The 21,387-nt window shown below is 34.7% G+C and overlaps 6 protein-coding genes and 1 long non-coding RNA gene across 7 annotated transcripts; 4 read left to right on the forward strand and 3 right to left on the reverse strand.

Moving 5' to 3' along the window:
* Positions 1–1,708: 1,708 nt before the first annotated feature.
* Positions 1,709–2,852, reverse strand: LOC145634504 (uncharacterized). The gene is made up of 2 exons (XM_081685929.1): positions 2,336–2,852; positions 1,709–2,039 (listed from the first exon to the last, which is right to left on the reverse strand). Exons 1-2 carry the CDS (start codon positions 2,811–2,813, stop codon positions 2,005–2,007), a joined length of 513 nt encoding a protein of 170 aa, XP_081542055.1. The 5' UTR covers positions 2,814–2,852; the 3' UTR covers positions 1,709–2,004.
* Positions 2,853–2,894: 42 nt separating this feature from the next.
* On the reverse strand, positions 2,895–3,437 carry LOC145636624 (uncharacterized). The gene has a single exon (XM_081688192.1). It carries the CDS (start codon positions 3,435–3,437, stop codon positions 2,895–2,897), a length of 543 nt encoding a protein of 180 aa, XP_081544318.1.
* A 4,290-nt stretch (positions 3,438–7,727) lies between these two features.
* LOC145634506 (uncharacterized) lies at positions 7,728–8,755 on the reverse strand. The gene is made up of 2 exons (XR_014113424.1): positions 8,399–8,755; positions 7,728–7,950 (listed from the first exon to the last, which is right to left on the reverse strand). It is a non-coding gene; the product is annotated as an uncharacterized LOC145634506 (long non-coding RNA).
* Positions 8,756–9,691: 936 nt separating this feature from the next.
* LOC145634507 (auxin-binding protein ABP19a-like) lies at positions 9,692–10,502 on the forward strand. The gene has a single exon (XM_081685930.1). It carries the CDS (start codon positions 9,829–9,831, stop codon positions 10,453–10,455), a length of 627 nt encoding a protein of 208 aa, XP_081542056.1. The 5' UTR covers positions 9,692–9,828; the 3' UTR covers positions 10,456–10,502.
* Positions 10,503–10,834: 332 nt separating this feature from the next.
* On the forward strand, positions 10,835–12,398 carry LOC145636625 (auxin-binding protein ABP19b-like). The gene is made up of 2 exons (XM_081688193.1): positions 10,835–10,895; positions 11,833–12,398. Exons 1-2 carry the CDS (start codon positions 10,835–10,837, stop codon positions 12,396–12,398), a joined length of 627 nt encoding a protein of 208 aa, XP_081544319.1.
* A 2,647-nt stretch (positions 12,399–15,045) lies between these two features.
* LOC145634508 (auxin-binding protein ABP19a-like) lies at positions 15,046–15,711 on the forward strand. The gene has a single exon (XM_081685931.1). The coding sequence runs from the start codon at positions 15,085–15,087 to the stop codon at positions 15,709–15,711; it is 627 nt and encodes a 208-aa protein (XP_081542057.1). The 5' UTR covers positions 15,046–15,084.
* Positions 15,712–17,504: 1,793 nt separating this feature from the next.
* On the forward strand, positions 17,505–18,506 carry LOC145634509 (germin-like protein subfamily 3 member 3). Its single transcript, XM_081685932.1, has one exon. It carries the CDS (start codon positions 17,598–17,600, stop codon positions 18,222–18,224), a length of 627 nt encoding a protein of 208 aa, XP_081542058.1. The 5' UTR covers positions 17,505–17,597; the 3' UTR covers positions 18,225–18,506.
* Positions 18,507–21,387: the final 2,881 nt, after the last annotated feature.

A 21,387-nucleotide genomic window follows, 5' to 3' on the forward strand; every position in this document is an offset into this window, starting at 1 on the left:
AGAATGTCACCAGCCTTCCTGAAAGTAAAGAGTGTATGATCATCATGGGACTGATGAAGCCCATATTTTCGTAGAGCTGAAGAAAGCTTAGCAAACAAATTTCTTGGTGACTGACGAAGGCCATAAAGAGATTTCCGCAGACGACACACCTTAGTAGGAGATGAAGGAGAAAAACCAGGGGGAAGCTTCATGTAGACCTCCTCGTGAAGATCTCCGTGCAAGAACGCATTGTTTACATCAAGTTGGTGAACCTCCTAATTTTTAGCTACTGCCACAGCTAAAAACGTTCTGACACTAACCATTTTTGCCACGGGGGCAAAAGTATCATTGAAATCTTCACCCTCCTTCTGATGATTCCCAAATACTACCAGCCGGGCCTTATCTCTCTCAATAGTACCATCTGACCGATACTTAGTCTTGTATACCCATTTACAGCCAATGGGTTTCTTCCCCGGAGGAAGATATGTAATCTCGCATGTGGAGTTTCTTTCTAAAGCATCAATTTCAATCTGCATAGCCTTACGCCATCTTGATTGACAAACAGCCGCTTTATAAGACCTGGGTTCAGTATTAGCAGTAACAGCAACAACAAATTCCCGATGATTATCAGAAACATTATTATACTGAACATAATTGGCTATAGGAAAACGCATACCTGAGGAAACCGAAGACATGGGTGTTGATGAAGTAGAATGGGATGTACGAGCCGAGTGACAAATATAGTCAATAAGATGAGTAGGAGCTCGGCGTGATCGATCACCACGCTCAAGAAAAGGAGCTTAATCTGTAGAAGTAGTAGGTCAGTCATGAGACAAGTCCATGGATGTCGAACCTTGCAAGGAGGACTCAGTTGCTGCCGAAGAAGATTGCAGACATGAAGGATTAAGAGGTTGCACATGATCAGGTGCAAGGTGCTCAGTAGCATCACTCCCCCTATCTTGTGAATTGCTGGCACTATTTTGCCTGTCCATATGATTTGGGGAAAGGAAATCTAAGTCAAAGAATGCAGCACCATCATGAGCTGATAGTGGAGCACTAGTTTCTTCAGAATTCTGAGAAAATGGAAACACATCTTCTAAGAACCGAACATCACGTGAAACAAATAATTCCTGAGTTTCAAGATCGTAGACTTTCCATCCCTTCTGACCAAATGGGTATCCTAGGAATATACACTTCCGACTACGAGAGGCGAATTTGTCTTTTTGTCTCGGTTTATTGTGAGCATAGCATAAACATCCAAACACCTTCAATAGAGCATATTGTGGGGCAGAACCAAATAATACCTCATAAGGTGTCTTACCATCAAGGATTTTAGTAGGAGTACGATTGAGAAGATAAACTGCTGCTTGGACACATTCACCCCAAAATCTTATCGGAAGAGAAGCTTGAAATCTAAGGGCACGAGCCACCTCCAAAAATATATTCCTGTGTTTTTGCTCAACACGACCATTTTGTTGTGGCGTGGCAACACAAGAAGATTCAAATAGGACTCCAATATCATGAAAAAATTGTTGTAGTGGTGTAGTAGTGAGCTCAGTGCCGTTGTCTGAACGAACAACCTTCACATCCCTGCCAAATTGCTTCTTAACTACAGCAAAAAAAATTCTAAGACAACCATGTACTTCACTTTTGTCTTCAACAAATACATTCATACACTACGCGAGCAATCATCAACAATCGTAAGAAAATAATGAGCACCAGTAAAAGAGGTTTTTGTATAGGGACCCCATAAATCACAGTGTATCAAATCAAACAAATCTTCTGCTTTATTCTCACTAATTGGAAAAACAGTACGAGTTTGTTTAGCTCGGGGACAAACATCACAACGATCTAACAATTTCTTTATTTTGCTATTCTTACTAGCACTAGAAATAAAAGACAAATGGTGACTTGAAGGATGTCCAAGACGCTGATCGATGCAACAAAAGAGTCGTGTCTGCAGTTGTAGCATGAGAGAAGACTTGCTTAGCCACCGGCTTGAAAAAGTACACCCCATTCCGAAACTCACCCAGTCCAATTGGGATCCTTGACATGCGGTCCTGTATAATACATAATTTGTCAGTAAACATGACAATAGTATTTGAATCCAAAATCAACTGACCAATGGAAATCAGATTGCATTTTAAGTTTGGAACATATAACACATTGTGAAGAGTTAATTTAGAACTCAAACGAACACTGCCCTGCTTTGTAGCAGAGGTTTGTACACCATCAGGAAGACTCACAGGTCTGGGAGAAAGGTAAGTGCAATCAAACAAATTCTCAAGTGTGTCTGTCATATGATGTGAGGCACCACTATTAAGCAACCAGAAGCTTGTCTCAAACACATGCTTACCATACAACTTTTCGGATGACGGAGAAGAGTCAAGAAGACTCATAAGACGCTGCACTTGCTCAGTGGTTAAACCTGGAATAGAAGAGGATGCTTGTTGTTGTTGTGCTAATCCATCACTTGTTAGGGCAGCCTGTGTTGCAGCTGCTGTAGGTGTAGGAGTGGACTGCCCGCGGCCCTGAGTTCCACCTCCTCGACCACGGCTTGGACGACCTTTACCACGACCCCGATCCCCATTAGGATAGCCCAGACGCTGATAGCAGTGGTCATAGTCATGACCAAGTTTATTGCAATGGGTACAGGATAGGGGCTGGTTAGGATTTGGTGCAAAACGAGGGGTGGTGGGTGCAGGGGAATTTGAAGACTGTGTTGCAAAGCTCAGTACCTCAGTCTTATCATCTCGACCTCGAACAATATTTTGATGTCTCTCCTCTTGAGATACCAAAGAAAAGGCTTTGTTGATAGTAGGGAATGGATCCATACCTAAGATTTGGGTCCGAATAGCCCCATACTGAGTATCATCAAGACCCAAAAGAAAATCATGAGTCTTAGCATTCTCTGCTCATGTACGGAGTTTAGTTGCTGCCGCACATACACAACCACAAGTAATATCCTCAAAACCATAAAGAGCATCCCACAAAGCTTTAAATTGATTATAATAAGTAACCACATTCAGACCTTTTTGCTGTAAAGAATGGTATTGTGATTTCAATTGATGAGTACGAGGTCCATTAACAACAGCATATCTTTCGTTTAAGTCACTCCACATTTCACTAGCTATCTTATGGCCAGCAATACTAGGTTGGATGGTAGCATCAATTGAATTAAAAAGCCATCCACAAATAGTTGAATTATTAGCACGCCAAGCAATAAATTCTGGACTCTTTTCATCAGCAGGCTTAACAATTTCACCATTAACAAATCCTTGCTTATTCTTTCCCTCTAATCCATTAATTATAGCCTTAGCCCAAACATCGTAATTATCACCCGATAAGACATACTTGGTTAGGGACATAGTTGAACCTTCAAAGGGGTGAAGGAAATAAATTGATGATGGGTCATGGATTAGTTGTGGAGTCTTGACATTATTTTCTCCTCCTGTCATGGTAAAGAAATTGGTCGGCGAAACAAAAGAGGCAAAATAAGCACCTTGGAGGAGTTTGTCAATTAAATGGAAAAGCAGAGGATGTATGAAAGAGAAAAGAGAGAAAAAAAAATGGATCTAAAAAATTATGGCTGTGATACCATGTAGAAATTGGGATAAAAGTAGTATGTCTATTAAACTGTGTAGAAATGAGTTTATATACAAACTAAACTCTAGGTTCCTATTAAATTAGGAAAACCAAACAACTAGGGAACTTAAAAGACTACATATACAAAAAGATTAAACTGAAAAGACTATATATACAAAAACATTAATTCCCTAAAAAAAAATATCTCCAATATAGATGCTTAATTGTATATGCTTATGGCATCATCTTGGTGTAAGAAATTTGCAGAACCAAATTATTGTAATCCACGAATAGAATCTGTGAGCATAAATAGAATTGTAATCCACGAATGAAAGTTATGAACTAAAACAGAAGAAATATCAATTAAAATACACCACCAAGGAGACAATTAGCAACAAAATAAAATAAAATAGAAAACAGATGAATCGAATTAAAGAACAATGCAATCGACCATTCCTTGTCGTAGTAAATAAAATCTGATAAGTACATGGAGAATTGGAGATGGATGAGGGAGATAGAAAAGAGAACCAGATAAAAATTGAAAAGGTAAGGGATCTGAAAGTAATGAGAGATATATTGAGTCAAATTTAACAAGTAATGAGAACAGTGTTTTTTCAAATTTCAAATTTTTGATGTGAATTTTTAGAACCAAAAAATTACCCCTTAATTTTTAGTACTTTGGGAAACAAATTTGGTTATTTGTTGTCCTTTGTCTTTGTTACGGGCAACGACTTAATAATCTTGTCGCACAATATATAATATTTTGGGCAACAAAATATACACTCGTTGCCTATTATAGCCTTTGTGCAATGAAACCAACTAGTTCTTGCCCAACCTGTTATAATGGGCAACAATTTTTTATTGGTTGCCAAAACTTAAAGATAAGGGCGACGAGAATTATTCTCGTCGCCCATTCATAGCTATGTCGTTGCCCAAAGTCATAATTCTTGTAGTGATCCCATTTGTGCTTGTTGTAAACAAGATGAGGAAAGTCTTATCCACTTATTTAGGGATTTCCCTAGAGCTTCTGAATTTTGGCAAGTGCTTTTCAAACACATTAAAAGACCCAAGAACTTTGATATAAGTGCCTTTTTTAAAGAATCTTGGAATTGCTGGATTGCTGGGAACCTAACTCAGTCTAGCAAATGGGTGACAACTTTCATCCTAGCACTTTGGCACCTTTAGAAGGCGAGAAACAGAACAATCTTTGAAGAAGCATCTTATTCAAAGATTTCTGTTTTTAATGGCTTCATTATTGATCATCAGATTACTAATCATATTTTGCAGGATGTTGTCCAAGGGAAGGGAAAAGCAATTGCTGTTGATAAGCCTCCAAGATGGATGGGGCCACCTCCAGGTTTTGTGAAGCTCAATGTGGATGGAGCATGGAAGAGCTCTTCAGAGGCAGCAGGAAGGGGAGTCATTAGAACCCCTTCGGGGGATGGTACATTGGATTTTCGAGCAAATACAATGCAATTACTCCTTTGGCAGCAGAGCTCTATGCTATAAGAGAAGGTCTGGAGATGGCAAAAGAATTCAAGATAAAGTTCATGGAAGTTGAAACTGATGCAGAAGTGTTAACTCGCATGCTATCCTCTGCCACAACTAATCCTCATCATGAAGCCGCGGCTGTTCTGCTAGATGTTGCTCATTTGCTTTGCCTGAAGAGCTGGACAGTTTACGTAGTCCATATCCCTAGGGAAAGGAACAAGGTGGCTCATAAGCTGGCACAGTATGCCATGAACATGACCCTGGATCACAAGATGCATTTCTCAGTTCCTGATTGCGACAGAGTTGAGGCAAAAGCAGATTTGGCAGATATTCATGCTGCAAACTAGTTCATCCTTGGATGTTTTTTTGCCCTTGCTATTTAGTAGCAGTGTATGTGTATAAGCACTTCTTTAGGTTTCTGTTAGTTAAACATATGTGTAATTTTTGGGTTCCATATCCCTTAAAACTTATGCTTCTTTTGGATATTACTCATTGTGGAGAGTATTATCATGGGAGCTTTTATGCTCGGGTAAGGCATTAGCCTAATATAACTAGTTCGACGTTTTGCGTAAAAAAAATAGAGAAATAAAGAAACCTAGGGTAAGGGTAAGTTTATCCCTAAACCGAGACTCTTAATTCAGACTCTACCATGTCAGCTTTCCACTAAGGTTAAATTATTTTTTAATTATAAGACTCATACCAGACTTTCTCCACTTTTAACACATTATCCTAAGACTCACTCCAGATCCGCTATTTATATATCTATTTCTTTTATAAAAATCAACAACTTTTTTGAGCTGATGAGTTGACAACTCTTTATTTGCCAACAAAAAAAATCAGATTGCTTTTTGTAAATTTGTAGAGTCTTAAGATGAGTTTTAGAATCCAAAACTCATCTCAAGACTCCCCACAATCTTGCACCACTTTATTGCAAAAATTATATAGTCTTGTATGTGAGTCTTGAGTTAAGATTCCACTCAAGACTCACCAATAAACTCACCCTAATCATCACTACTAATTACTTGACACTTTCCGAAATAGAAACTTGTGTGTAGCAGAACAAATTACTTACATGACTTTTTTATAATAATATATAATATTCCCTCCATCCTTTAATGTTTGCCACTTTTGATGAAAAATCAAGGGAATTAACGTGGAGAAAGTGGAGTAATAAAAGTATATGGAAAAGTAAAATTTTCAGCCAATAAAGTACTACCTCCGTTACATATTAGTTGCAACTTTGGGGTATTATTTGTAAGACATAAAATATTCCAAAGTTGTACCTAATATGTAACGGAGCTATAATAAAAGTGCATGGAAAAAAGAAATTCCCAATTAAAAAAGTAATTAAAGTACACAGGTAAAAAGAAATTTAGCGATTCATGGGTGTAAAAAATTAAATTACTCGTAGTTAAAAGTTGGCACAATTTATATGACAAATGTTAAGGTAATATAGGAAGAGCACTTAATATGACAGAAAAATGAAAGTACAAAAGTCTTTTCATATCGTAACAATTATGAAAATATGAAATGTGACAAACATTAGTGATGAAGAGAGTATAACAATAGTAATAGTAGTATTGTGACATTAGTGATGTAATCATCAATTTTTGCGTTGAGATGTGTTAAATACGGGTTTGGGCTGCACCCAAGATGGGAGAGTGCAAGTCTACCACTTTACAAGATCAAGGAGGTCCACCTCAAAACCATATGGCAATAAGGGGAGTAGTCTCTTAGCCTTATATTGTGGTGGTAACTCTTGAAGTCTTTCAATGTGGGATTCAATTACCACTACACTCCCCCTTTAGTGTTTTATTGTGGGACAAAAGAATGCTCACGTGTGAGTTGTTCATGGGCTCAACACTCCCCCTCACATGTGAATTGTCCATAATTGTTTTTTACCTAGTATATTTTAGCCATTAAAACCCCAATCGTTAGATCGTGGGCTAGGTTCTGATACCATGTTAAATACGGGTTTGGGCTGCACCTGTCACAGGAGAGTACAAGTCCACCACTTTACAAGACAAAGGAGGTTCTATTTAGGGCTTAATAAGATGGGAACGTTTTACATTACTTAGGTTAAAGAAAATTATATGGAAGATTAATTATTCTCGGTACATCAAGTAAATGAGCGAATACAATATTTTTGTATATGATCCCAAGATCTAACCTAAGCTGTGATACCATGTCAGATAATATAAAACTCCTTGATTAGAGTGATTTCCATTGATCAATATTTATAGGGTTACAATGAGAAACCTAATCATATTAGGTAACTATAAGATATGTACAGATATCAAAAATAATCTTATACAAAATACACTAGGCGAAAATATGAATTGGCCACCGGTTCAAAACCCCCCAATGCCACCGGTTTTGAACCGGTGGTCATTTGGGGGGTGGCAATACTCCGAAGCAAAGGCCACCGGTTCAAAACCGGTGGCAAAAATAAGTATTGCCACCGGTTAACCGGTGGCAATAACCCTTCCAGTTTTTTTTTTTTTTTTTTTTTTTTTTTGGTATTATATATAAATGCCACCGGTTAACCGGTGGCAATGTGCATGTAAATATATATATATATTTTTTTGGTTTTGTTTTTTCCACTTGAAATATACTCCAACGATTCAATGTAATTATGTAAGAAACACAACATCGAAAAAAAAACATCGAAATCAACCAAAATATAATCCAAAATATAATTATCATTAAATTGTTATTGTACAATACCAAAATAAAAAAAAATTACAACATAAAAATAAATTAATAAATAAATAAAATTACAACATCAGAAACAAAAAAAATAAAATTAAGTTCTAAAACAATATTCCAAAATCAACATCTTGATCTTTTTTTGACACAAACATCTTGATTCTTCGTGGAGTCATAATCTAATACCTGTATCAATTAAAACACCAAAATTAATAAAACTCAAGAACTAAAAAAAAAATGCATTATCTACCCAGAAAACTCAAATTAATAATTAAAAAAAAAATTAACCCAAAAATCCCCGAAAAAAAACAGAAAACTCAAAATAAAACAAAAAAACCTAAAAAAACGCATGCAATTTCACCACAATACTCGTACAATTTCGAAAATCAGAACACCAAGATTAAAATCAATAAATAAAAACTCACAAAAAACACGAAAAAAAATAAAAAATATTAAAAAAAAAAAATCCAGAACACTCATGCAATTTCGAGTTAAACATAAACCTAGAAACCCTTGAATAATCAAATTAAACCCAGAAACATAGACCCATCAACACTCATCAATTAAACCCAGAAAATTCCAAAATCAATTAAACATAGCAATTACAAAATCAATTAAACCCAGAAACCGTAACCTCGAAATATCAAACCCAAAAACTGCGAAAAAGAGCGAAAATTGGTGTTGATGATGTAGATCTGACGGTGTTGTTGATGTTGGTGTTGCTGGTGTGGTGGTGGCGTGGTGGTGATTTCGTGGGTAATGGATTTTTTTCGGGTGAAGTTGGGTGATTTCGGTGGTTGATGGTGGCTGTGTAGTGCGGATTTGATGGAGGACGAAGGAGGAGAACGGAGGAGAGAGGACGAAGGGCGACGAGAGAGAGAACAGAGAGGGAGAGCAGGATAGAGAGAGATCGAGAGAACAGAGAGGGAGAGAAGGAGAGAGAGGGGGAGTAAGAACGAAGGAGAGAAGGAGATAGAGAGAAGGAGGAGAGCAGGAGAGGCGATAGAGGAGAGAGAAGATTAGGGTTAGGGTATATAAAGGAAGGGAAAAGAGAATGGTGGGCTTTTTTTTTTATTATTTGATTATTGCCACCGGTTCAAAACCGGTGGCCTTTATCATTTATGCCACCGGTTCGGCTTGAACCGGTGGCAATGTACATATGCCTAATCCCGCCCAATTTTTAAGCCACCGGTTTTCAAAAACCGGTGGCCATTGAGCGGTGTCTTTTTCAATTTTTCTACTAGTGATATATCCTAAACCTAGGATGAGAATATTCTATGGATATTCTCTATCAAATATATTAGTAAAGTTCCTAAGGAAGGAACACAAAAGAAAAGTTTAACTCAAGAGATTCACCGACCATCTACAACAGAGAAGCTGAAGGAAGTAGATACTCAGCCTTTCTAACTCTCTAAAACCCAAAATAAATCATCTTGCAATTTGTTAGTCTTGTCAACTTGACTTGGTCTTTTTTACATGTAATTTAACTAATAAAATACGAAATGCAGGCAATATTTCCGGAGCATTGAATGTGGTATAAAACTGGTATTTGAAGATAATACTTAATTTAATTTAATTTATAAGAGTATCCTAAATTTATTTTTTGATTCAAAGTAGTTTCCTTCAAAGTATCCTAAATTTATAATCAAACCAATACAAATAAATTGATAATATCATTTTATACAACTCATACATACCATTTCAAGAAAATTTAATTGAAGAAATTTTCAAGTCAATAAAACAACAACGCTGACAAATTAAAAATTAGACTAAAAAAACAGATATTCAACCGCATCTAATCACCTCTTAAATGCAAAATACGTATTTCTTTGACTTTCAAACCAAATAAAGAATATCACACCCTTTACGAATTGAACTAAACTAGCCATAGTGACTAATTGACCAAATGTTACCTCTATATAAAGGGTACCAATTGCCTCTAAGAACATACAACAAACTCATCTACAACATTAGTTATATCTACACTTCAATACTTACATTAGTATTAAGTTAACGATCTAACACCACCATACACCACCTTTCTAGCTATTAAAAGCTTACACGATGAACAATCTTTCATATATCGTCGTCTTTTGTCTCCTAGCCACTCTATCTCATGCCATAGAGCTCGACTTTTGTGTTGGGGATCCTAGTCTTCCTAGAGGACCTCAAGGATATGCTTGCAAAGATCCTGCTAAAGTCACAACTGATGATTTTGTTTACACAGGTTTCCGTGGTGAAAAAACTCCCAATAATGTTTTCGGGAATAATGTGACATTGGCATTTTCAGATGTGTTCCCAGCATTTAATGGTTTAGGCATATCTATGGCCAGGTTAGACTTCGCCGTTGGAGGAGTAATCCCAGTACATTCCCATCGTACATCTGAAGTTCTTATTTTAGTTAAAGGTTCAATTATTGTAGGATTTATTGATACCAACAACACCGCATACTATAAAAGATTAGAGGTTGGTGATGTGATGGTATTTCCACAAGCCATGCTTCACTTTCAAATCAATGTTGGCAAAACTCCGGCTACCGCGTATGTTAGTTTGAATGGAGCAAATCCTGCACTGCAACTCACTCCTACCGCTTTATTTGCGGGGAACTTACCTGCTGATATAGCCCAACAAATTACACTCTTGAGTCGTGGAGAAGTAATGCGAATGAAGAGAATCTTCGGCACAGCCTAACAAATTTTTTTTTGCAAATTATTTCAAATTTATTTTTACTTTAAAAATTCTAAAAGATTGTAATAAATAAGTGTATTATTTGTTATATGTATTGTATACGTTAATATGTACTATGAGATGTACAAGTTCCTTAAAATCCTGTGATCAATAAAATTTCCTCCCTTTACTTTATATTCTCTTGCTTTGTTATTTTTTCCTTACAAAATAATTTTCACGACCTCTGGCTTTGTTCATCTCATCTTATACCTACTAATTCAAACAAAATATAAACTTACATCAAATGAGTTTTTTTTAATTGAAATTTTATAATTTTAAGCAATATTATTTAACTTGATGCAAGAATAAGCCCTTTTTAGCAATATTACTTTCACGTACAATCATGCAATCCATGCACCACCACCCCAAGACCAACTTCAACCCATTTATCGGGCAATATTCAGGTGTTAGACCTTAACATGCCCTTCCCACTGGAAACCTTTATACAAAACTGATGGTACCTCACATCTCTGCAATTAGTATACTCGGGAAATGGAAGATCGAAAGGCTTTAACATAAATATAATTAAAGAAATAAATGATTTAAAATGTGTATTGATAATTGTGAAATGAAAAAATGAGATAAGCTAAAATACGGTCAACTTTGCCATTAGTTGCACATTTGGTCCCTCATCTTTCAAATGAGGCAAATTGGTCTCTCTACCACCCGTTCCTCACCATTTCTGGTGGAGGAACTTCTGAGTTAGCAAAGTTTAGGAATTTCTGCTGCCAACTAAGCCAAAGTTTAGGGACTAGCAAAGTTTAGGGACTGGGAGTGATGACTAAGCAAAGTTTAGGGACTAAGAGTGATGACCAAGCAAAAGTTTGGGGCCTTTACAATTAATGTTGAAGGATTTTAGTACAACCAAAGTAAAATTTAGCTTTGTGCTCTTTGGATGGATAATTGATTAGCATCATCTAATTAAATAATGACAATATTAACATATCTGACAATGAAAAAAAAAGAGCAATATTAAAATATAAATAATTATATCATTTGCAAATAAATAGATTAATAAATATATCATATACGTACCAAGTATAAGTTAGAAATGATATTAAAAATATATTTTGACTTACATAAACAAATTGATATATTCACACATAAAAATTCTTCTTAATAAAAGCATCTAATAAATTGACACACTTCTTACAAGTGCGCTCCATGCTCAATTGGGTCTCCCAATCAGTCTTTGGAAAATCGTGCATAACAAGAACATCTTGACAAGAGAAGAATGTGTTAGCTAATTATTAAAAAAAAAAGGCGCAATAATAAATAAAAAACCGCACACCGCTCACATCTTTGTCTTTTGTTTCATAGCTACTTTGTCTCATGCCATAGAGCTCGACTTCTGTGTTGGTGATCCTAGTCATCCTAGAGGACCTCAAGGATATGCTTACAAAGATCCTGCTAAAGTCACAATTGATGATTTTGTTTACACGGGTTTCCATGGTGAAAAAACTCCTAACAATGTTTTTGGGAACAATGTTACATTAGCATTTTCAGATGTGTTCCCAACCTTTAATGGTTTAGGTATATCTATGGCTAGGTTAGATTTTGCCGTAGGAGGAGTTGTTCCAGTACACTCTCATCGTACGTTAGAAGTTCTTATTTTGGTTAAAGGTTCAATCATTGCAGAATTTATTGATACAAATAACACTGCATACTATAAAAGATTAGAGGTTGGTGATGTGATGGTATTTCCACAAGCCATGCTTCACTTCCAAATCAACGTTGGTAAAACTCCGGCTACTGCCTATGTCAGTCTGAATGGTGCAAACCCTGCATTACAACTCACTCCTACCGCTTTATTTGCTGGAAATTTACTAAATGACATTGCCCAGAAAATCACACTCTTGAGCCGTAAGGAAGTTATGCACATGAAGCAAATATTCGGCACAGCTTAACAAAACTCCTTTATGAGTTTTTATTTTAAGTCGAAAAATAAAACAAAAAAGAAATATTGTAATAAAAGAGTGTATAATTAAATTATGTCCATTGTATTCCTTAAGCTATTTTGTACTAATAAATATTTTTGTAACATTTACATACAAAATATTCTCCCTTTTTTCCGATGTTCATCAGTTTTTAGGACAATACTTCCTCCATTTGCACGTTTTTAGTTTATATTTTTTTGACATTGATACTATTCACACACTTTTCTTTAATCGTACATTTTTGTGATTTATAAATAATTTAAAAGTGTAGTCATGTGGTTTGGGACTTTGGGTTGTAACACCCATACAATGATACACCCTATACTTTTCCCAAGAAAAGACATATTTTACCAAACATAATAGAGAAATAAAGAAACCTAGGATAATCATCACTACTGATTACTTGACACTTTCCGAAATAGAGACTTGTGTGTAGCAGAACAAAGTACTAACATGACTTTTTTAATAATAAATAATATTCCCTCCATCTTTTAATGTTTGCCACTTTTGATGAAAAATCAAGGGAATTAACGTGGAGAAAGTGGAGTAATAAAAGTATATGGAAAAGTGAAATTTTCAGCCAATAAAGTAATAAAAGTGCATGAAAAAGAGAAATTCCCAATTAAAAAAGTAATTAAAGTACACAGGAAAAAAGAAATTTAGCGATTCATGGGTGTAAAAAATTAAATTACTCGTAGTTAAAAGTTGGCACAATTTTTATGACAAATGTTAAGGTAATATAGGAAGAGCACTTAATAGGACAAAAAAACGAGGGTACAAAAGTCTTTTCATATCGTAACAATTGTGAAAATATGAAATGTGACAAACATTAGTGATGAAGAGAGTATAACAATAGTAATAGTAGTATTGTGACATTAGTGATGTAATCATCAACTTTTGCGTTGAGACGTGTTAAATACGGGTTTGGGCCGCACCCGTCACGGGAGGGTGCAAGTCTACCACTTTACAAGACCAAGGAGGTCCACTTCAAAACCATATGGAAATAAGGGGAGTAGTCTCTTAGCCTTATACTGTGGTGGTAACTCTTGAAGTATTTCAATGTGGGATTCCATTACCACTACACTCCCCCTTTAGTGTTTTATTGTGGGACTAGAGAATGCTCACATGTAAGTTGTTCTTGGGCTCAACACTCCCCTTCACATGTGAACTGTCCATAATTTTTTTTCCCTAGTATATTTTAGCCATTAAAACCCCAATCGTTAGATCGTGGGCTAGGTTCTGATACCATGTTAAATACGGGTCTGGGTTGCACGCCTGCACCTGTCACAGGAGAGTACAAGTCCACTACTTTACAAGACCAAGGAGGTTCTATTTATGGCTCAATAAGATGAGAATGTTTTACATTACTTAGGTTAAAGCAAATTATATGGAAGATTAATTATTCTCGGTACATCAAGTAAATGACCGAATACAATATATTAGTAAAGTTCCTAAGGAAGGAACACAAAAGAAAAGTTTAACTCAAGAGATTCACCGACCATCTACAAGAGAGAAGCTTAAGGAAGTAGATACTCAGCCTTTCTAGGGCAGCAAGAAGGACTCTTACGAGCTCTAAAAGTGTGTTTGGATTGAAGGAAAATGGAGGGAAAGGAAGGGAAGGAAAATGGAGAGATGGAATATTTTTCATTTAGATAACAAACGAGGAAGAAATGAAATTGGAGGGGAGAGAAATAGAGGGATTAAATTGTTGGAAATTGATCCCTCCAACATTGGAGAGATTTGGAAGGAAAATTCAGCATTTTTCCCTCCCCTCCCCTCTCCCCTTTTTTTTTATCCAAACACAGTGTAAACGTTGTAAACATCTAGATGTGGTGTGGTTGAGGAACTTTGTTGTATTACATTCTCAGCCTAATCTTTCGTCTAATCACGCAACTGATAGTAGCATAATTTTTGACCTTGCATCGCAAATAATACCCTAGAGTTGTAATTACGCAGTAATATTTCATATTTTACAAATAATACCCTAGAGTTGTAACTACGCGGTAATATTTAACGGAGGTAGTTCAAAATTTTGTATCATATTTCTCATATCCGATCCACTACTCTATAATACCCTAGAGTTATCATGCAACTTGTTGGTCTATGGTTTGGCTACTCGAGTAGCCTTATACGACGTAGGAATCATATTTTCTAGACAAGCATATTATTAAAAATTACGTGAAAATACAGGCAAGATTTCCGGAGCACCAGAAGCTTGAATGTGGAATTTTATGGATCTAGACACGTAAAAATATAATCATATTCTTCAATGAGTATAACCTATATAAATTCAACCCACGTAAATAATTTTAGATACTGCGTATATATTTTGAGAAACATTAATTTAAGATTATATTCATCAAGTTAATAAAAACAATGACGGTGATATCAAATTATTGGATTAATTGACTGAAAATATCAAATTATTCCTTTGACTTTCATATATACAAAATAAACAATATCATACCCTTTTTGAACAATTGAACAAGTCAAGCCATACAAACCAAAAATGTTTCCTTCTATATAAAGGGTACCAATTGCCGCTAAGAAAATGCAAGAAACAAATCTGCAATAACTAGTTCAAACTAGCTTCTTAACCACTTATACTAGCTTTAACGACCCAACACCACCTTTCTAGCTAAAACTAGCTTGCACAATGAGCAATCTTTCATTTTTCTTTGTCTTTTGTTTCTTAGCTACTTTGTCTCATGCCATAGAGCTCGACTTCTGTGTTGGTGATCCTAGTCTTCCTAGAGGACCTCAAGGATATGCTTGCAAAGATCCTGCTAAAGTCACAACTGATGATTTTGTTTACACGGGTTTCCGTGGTGAAAAAACTCCTAACAATGTTTTTGGGAACAATGTTACATTAGCATTTTCAGATGTGTTCCCAGCCTTTAATGGTTTAGGTATATCTATGGCTAGGTTAGACTTTGCCGTAGGAGGAGTTGTTCCAGTACACTCTCATCGTACGTCAGAAGTTCTTATTTTGGTTAAAGGTTCAATCATTGCAGGATTTATTGATACAAATAACACCGCATACTATAAAAGATTAGAGGTTGGTGATGTGATGGTATTTCCACAAGCCATGCTTCACTTCCAAATCAACGTTGGTAAAACTTCAGCTACTGCCTATGTCAGTTTAAATGGTGCAAACCCTGCATTACAACTCACTCTTACCGCTTTATTTGCTGGGAATTTGCCTGCTGACATTGCCCAGAAAATCACGCTCTTGAGTCGTAAGGAAGTTATGCACATGAAGCGAATATTCGGCACAGCTTAACAGAACTCCCAAAACTCCTTTCATGAATGATTTTTTTAAGTTCCCAAAATAAAAACGAAATCTTGTAATAAAAGAGTGCATTGTCCATTGTATTCCCTTAGCGTTTTTGTACCAATAAATGATTATGTCACATATACATATATTATATATATATCCTCACTTTTCTTTGATGTTCATCACTTCTTAGGACAATACTTCTTCCATTTGTACGTTTGTAGTTGATTATATTTGACATTGACACTATTAATGCACTTTCCTTTAATTGTATTTTGCGTTTTATACATAATTAAAAAGTAAAGTAACACCCCCATATTTTTCCTAAGAAAAGCCATAATTCAAAATGTACTAGTGAAATAAAGAAGCGTAGGGTAATCATCACCACGCGATTACTGTCACTTTCCGAAATAGAGACTTTTATTATTATTATTTTAAGCTCTTTTCAACAATTATTGTATTGATTTAGCATGGATATGATGTCATCAACTAATTTTTGCGTTGAGATGGGAAAGTTTTACAGTACTTAGCTTATAACAAATCATATGGAAGATCAATTATTCTCAGTACATAATGTAAATGACGGAATACAAAACAATTAGTAATGTTCCTAAGGAAGGAACAAAAAAGAAAAGTTTTAAAGGGTGAATGAAAATTTTGAGTTTGAATCCCAAATAAATGCGGTTTTTCTTCTTTTGGGTGCAACAATTTAAGTTTTCACGTAAATCTATCTTTTACTTTTACCACTTTGTTACATCATAACTTCCACATAAAAATTTGGAACACCTGTTCATACTACCCTTTACCCCAGCCCTCTTCCCTCTATTAAGTATTCCATCTAAACATCGAAGAATCTATTGCATTGCACTTTAGATACACATGAAATAACAATATAGCTGTTGAAGATTATGCTTGGGGAGTTTTAACTGCTAGAAAGTATTTGCATTTTTTACCGCTTTGTAATAATAAAGAAAACTCTTTCTCAAAAAAAAAAAAAACAATAATAATACACAAAACTACTAGGAAATATTGCAAGCAATTGTCATTTAACAGACCACACCGTGACACCGCTTTAATTTGGTTGGAGCTACACACCTCATGTTTTAAGAGAAAATTTACTAAATTTTACTATTTTATTTACTACATATATATAAATTAAATATCCCCACAACAGATTCATAGTAATAATTTAACAAGCTATCTTAAATTATTTATTGTTAACTAGTTTAATTGGTTAACTACGGAGTTTTTAGAAAAAATAAATAAATAAATAAATAAAATCCTACATATTGATGCAGATTAATACAGTACACCATATGTAGATATGAACCATATTTTATTCTCTATAACGCAAAAAGTCATCATGCAATTTGGTAATTGGCAGTCTCGTCAACTTGACTTGGTCTAAAATACATGCAATAAATTACGAAATGCAGGCAAGTTTTCCTGAGCCCTAGAAGCTTGAATGTGGTACGAGTAATTAAAGATAATATTTTAATTTAAATTGAGTATCCTAAAGTCCTAATCAAACCCATACAATTTAATTGAAGATAATACAGTACCATTTCGAGAAAGTTTAATTGAAGATAATACAATATTCAAGTCAATAAAAGTATAAAACAACAACGCTGACAATAATTAGACTTAAACAACACGTATTTCTTTGACTTTCATACGAAATAAAGAATATCACACCATTTATGAATTAAACAAAACAAGCCATACTGACCAAATAATGTTTCCTCTATATAAAGGGTACCAATTGCCTCTAAGAAAATATAACAAACCAATCAACAACATTATATCTACACTTCAATACTTACATTAGTATCAAGTTAACGATCTAACACCACCATACACTACCACCTTTCTAGCTATTTAAAGCTTTCACAATGAACAATCTTTCATATTTTGTCATTTTTTGTCTCTTAGCCACTCTGTCTCATGCCATAGAGCTCGACTTTTGTGTTGGGGATCCTAGTCTTCCTAGAGGACCTCAAGGATATGCTTGCAAAGATCCTGCTAAAGTCACAACTGATGATTTTGTTTACACAGGTTTTCGTGGTGAGAAAACTCCTAATAATGTTTTTGGAAATAATGTAACATTAGCCTTTTCAGATGTGTTCCCAGCCTTTAATGGTTTAGGAATATCCATGGCCAGGTTAGACTTCGCCGTAGGAGGAGTAATTCCAGTACACTCCCATCGTACATCTGAAGTTCTTATTTTGGTTAAAGGTTCAATCATTGCAGGTTTTATTGATACCAACAACACCGCGTACTATAAAAGATTAGAGGTTGGTGATGTCATGGTATTTCCACAAGCGATGCTTCACTTCCAAATCAACGTTGGCAAAACTCCGGCTACTGCGTATGTTAGTTTGAATGGAGCAAATCCTGCACTGCAACTTACTCCTACTGCCTTATTTGCTGGGAACTTACCTGCTGACATTGCCCAGAAAATTACACTTGTGAGTAGAAGTGAAGTTATGCGGATGAAGCGTATATTCGGCACAACTTAACAAAATTCCGTTCCCGAATCATTCCAAATTCAAATGTAATAAATTAAGAATTTTTTTTTTTTTTTGATAAAAATGTATGTTCAATCTATGTCCTTTGTATTCCTTCATCTTTTTGTATTAATAAATACCCTTACATATACTTAGAAATTAATCTTTTTGTTTAAATAAAAATCTCTTTGTCTATATACAAAAAGATTTATATTTAGACGTGATTTGCAAATTGCATTAATGAATGTGAGACCCAAGTCCAGGTGCATTATGTAAATGTGCTTTGTACTGCCATTTGTCATTTGTAACTTGCTATACACCAATAGCATACAAATATACTTCGTTTATAGCTTGTTGCTTTGTGGATCTCATCAACATTATTACTTGCACTGTATATTAAAAATTTGATACACATTTGATGCATGTACTGACGGAATAATTTTAATCATATTTGTAAGAAGTATCATTATGATTTATATCAATAAACTAATGATGATGACAAATTTTTTTGATTATAAGCTGAAACAATTCAAGAACTTATCCTCTAAAACATTGTGTGTTGTTATGATAATTGTTAGGAATATAGGAAAATATATTATTGTGATATATTTTCCATATAGATCTTATGATATTATATTTAGGATAATAATATATCTTAGTGATATTCTAAGATAGATTTATGGAAGTTTATATGATAGAGTTTATATTGTGTAGGTTATCTTTTGTAGGCTATAAATAATAGCCAAGATCATCAATACAATTCAAGCTATTCTCTCATAAATAATTTGTCATGGTATCAAGAGCAGGTTAAATCTTGAGACCGCTCACAAAAATTTCCCCCCTGCCGGTGGGTTAGAAAGTTAAACCCACCGGTGGGATTCAAAATTTTGCTTCCGCTATGCAATATTAATACTCTTTAAATTTTTATTTTTTTTGGGTTGGTACACGTTAATCATATGTGTATGTGAATTTTTTTTTTGGGAGATTTTTTTTTTGGGAGTATGTGAGTGGACTTCCTCCACTATAACACATCTTTGGAGATGAAGACATTAAATAGCGTTATGCTTGACGCAATATTTTTTAAAAAAAAAAGAAAAAAAGAAAATCGGCTCTCTTGTGTCGTGAGACAAGATATATTTGGTTCTCCTTGTGCCGTGAGACAAGGTTTGTGAGTTGATTCGAGCATGATTTTGCTCCTTTGGATATGAGTGTGGTTAATCCAATAAGAGATTTGAGTGTGGTTTACTCTGAAAGACCATTAAGAGATTTGAGTGTGGTTACTCTGAAAGACCAATAAAAGATTTGAGTGTGGTTTACTCTTGAAAAACCAATATTTGATTGGAGCTCGGTTTTGCTCTGGAAAAACCAAAAATTGTTATTTGCAGGTTCGAAAAGAATGACGTTCCTGTTTGATAGAACGTTGAAAAAGAAGAAACAATATAATAAATTTGAAGGTGACATCAACAGAGAGGTGCAACTCGATCGACTTCAACAAAGTGCGAATTTCCAATCATAACGTTCGTGTTACTGCCGTTATGATTGCGGGAGGGTGTTAGGAATATAGGAAAATATATTATTGTGATATATTTTCCATATAGATCTTATGATATTATATTTAGGATAATAATATATCTTAGTGATATTCTAAGATAGATTTATGGAAGTTTATATGATAGAGTTTATATTGTGTAGGTTATCTTTTGTAGGCTATAAATAATAGCCAAGATCATCAATACAATTCAAGCTATTCTCTCATAAATAATTTGTCAATCAACTAACTTTTGCGTTGAGATGCGATGGGAACGTTTTACATTACTTAGCTTAAAACAAATCATGGAAGATTAATTAGTAAAGTTCCTAAGATAAAGAAAAGGGTTAACAAGAAGCAGTTTCATAAACGAAACAAACAACCATTGTGATTAGTAAATTACTAAATTACGTTGTGGGGGATTTAATTGACCAAAATAGTTGTAAGTTGTAACAAAGGTGTTACCCTATTCTTTATTGAAGTTTAAGTTTGAGTTAAAATCCTGAAACTTTGTTTGGATAGGAAGAAATAAAAAGGAAAAGAAGAGAAGAGAAATTGGGGGGGGGGGTCAAATTCTCTTGTTTGGGTAAGAGATTGGGGGAAGGAAGGGAAAGGAGAGGGAGTGATCCATTTTCCTTCTTTCTTTAATAAGCATAATCTCTTCAAAATTGGAGAGATTTGGAGGGAAAATGGAGCTCACCTCCCCCTCCCTTTCTATTCCCTTCCCTTCCTCCATTTTCCCTCCCCTTCTTTTCCTTCCTTCTTTGCTATCCAAACAAAGCGTAAATGGATCGCGGTTTTTCTTCTTTTGTGTGTAAGGATTAATTGAAGTTTTCACCTAATTATCGTTTAATTTCCTTTGCTTTTAGTCTTTTACTAGTTCCTTTTCTTAACGTTTAATTTCCGGATACAAATATAGAACACCTTTTTCCTCTTACCATTTACCCTAGCTTATGGCCTCTTGTAATATAACTATATAAGTATTTCATCTTAAAAACCTATTGCATTGCCCTTTTGTTACGCAAGAACAACACTATTTTTATTTATTTATTTTTTGAATGAAAATGGAACAATAATATAGTTGTTGAGGATAGACCATCTCCATGCTGAAACTCAACTTTGAGTATTGAAATGCAAAATGAGTTTTTTTTTTTTTTTTTACCTCCAAAGATAATACCCAACCCACTTCTCAATTTAGCAACTCATGTAAAGTCTAATTCTTCAATTGCGAGACTCCCTAAAGTATACTAATATCATATCACATTCATATAATTTATGGCCCATCAGATTCATATTTTTCAAAATAAAAAAAAAAAGTATAATATTGATAAAGGACCCATATTCTTTGTCAATTGAGACTCTAAGTTGAATATCTAAACTTAGCAACTTTCTTTTGGAGTTGCTAAGTTTAAATACCAACTTACGTATTATTATTGGTATTTTTTTGCAAAAAATACACTCTCTCCTAAATAACCCCTTCAAATCTGACCACTGGAGATGGTCTTATGCTTAGGAAAACCTCCCTTCGTTTTTAGGAAAAATTGCATATCACTTCCCTTTAATTTGCATCACTTTTATATATGGTGATTTATACTATATTTAATTATTTTTCTCTCTTACTTAAAACTCCACACAAATTAATTTATC

This window comes from Chenopodium album, chromosome 6, assembly GCF_948465745.1.
Source record: "Chenopodium album chromosome 6, dcCheAlbu1.1, whole genome shotgun sequence".
Lineage (NCBI taxonomy): Eukaryota > Viridiplantae > Streptophyta > Magnoliopsida > Caryophyllales > Amaranthaceae > Chenopodium > Chenopodium album.

Excerpts from the sequence above, each read along its gene's own strand:
- LOC145636624 (XM_081688192.1), bottom strand. The coding sequence starts at position 3,437 with ATGACAGGAGGAGAAAATAATGTCAAGACTCCACAACTAATCCATGAC.
- LOC145634507 (XM_081685930.1), top strand. The coding sequence starts at position 9,829 with ATGAACAATCTTTCATATATCGTCGTCTTTTGTCTCCTAGCCACTCTA.
- LOC145634509 (XM_081685932.1), top strand. The coding sequence starts at position 17,598 with ATGAACAATCTTTCATATTTTGTCATTTTTTGTCTCTTAGCCACTCTG.
- LOC145636625 (XM_081688193.1), top strand. The coding sequence starts at position 10,835 with ATGCAATCCATGCACCACCACCCCAAGACCAACTTCAACCCATTTATC. Across the intron at positions 10,896-11,832 it reads ATTTATCGGGCAATATTCAG|AGCTCGACTTCTGTGTTGGT; the intron begins GTGTTAGACCTT and ends CTCATGCCATAG.
- LOC145634504 (XM_081685929.1), bottom strand. The coding sequence starts at position 2,813 with ATGGATCCATTCCCTACTATCAACAAAGCCTTTTCTTTGGTATCTCAA. Across the intron at positions 2,040-2,335 it reads GTCATCCGAAAAGTTGTATG|GACCGCATGTCAAGGATCCC; the intron begins GTAAGCATGTGT and ends TGTATTATACAG.
- LOC145634508 (XM_081685931.1), top strand. The coding sequence starts at position 15,085 with ATGAGCAATCTTTCATTTTTCTTTGTCTTTTGTTTCTTAGCTACTTTG.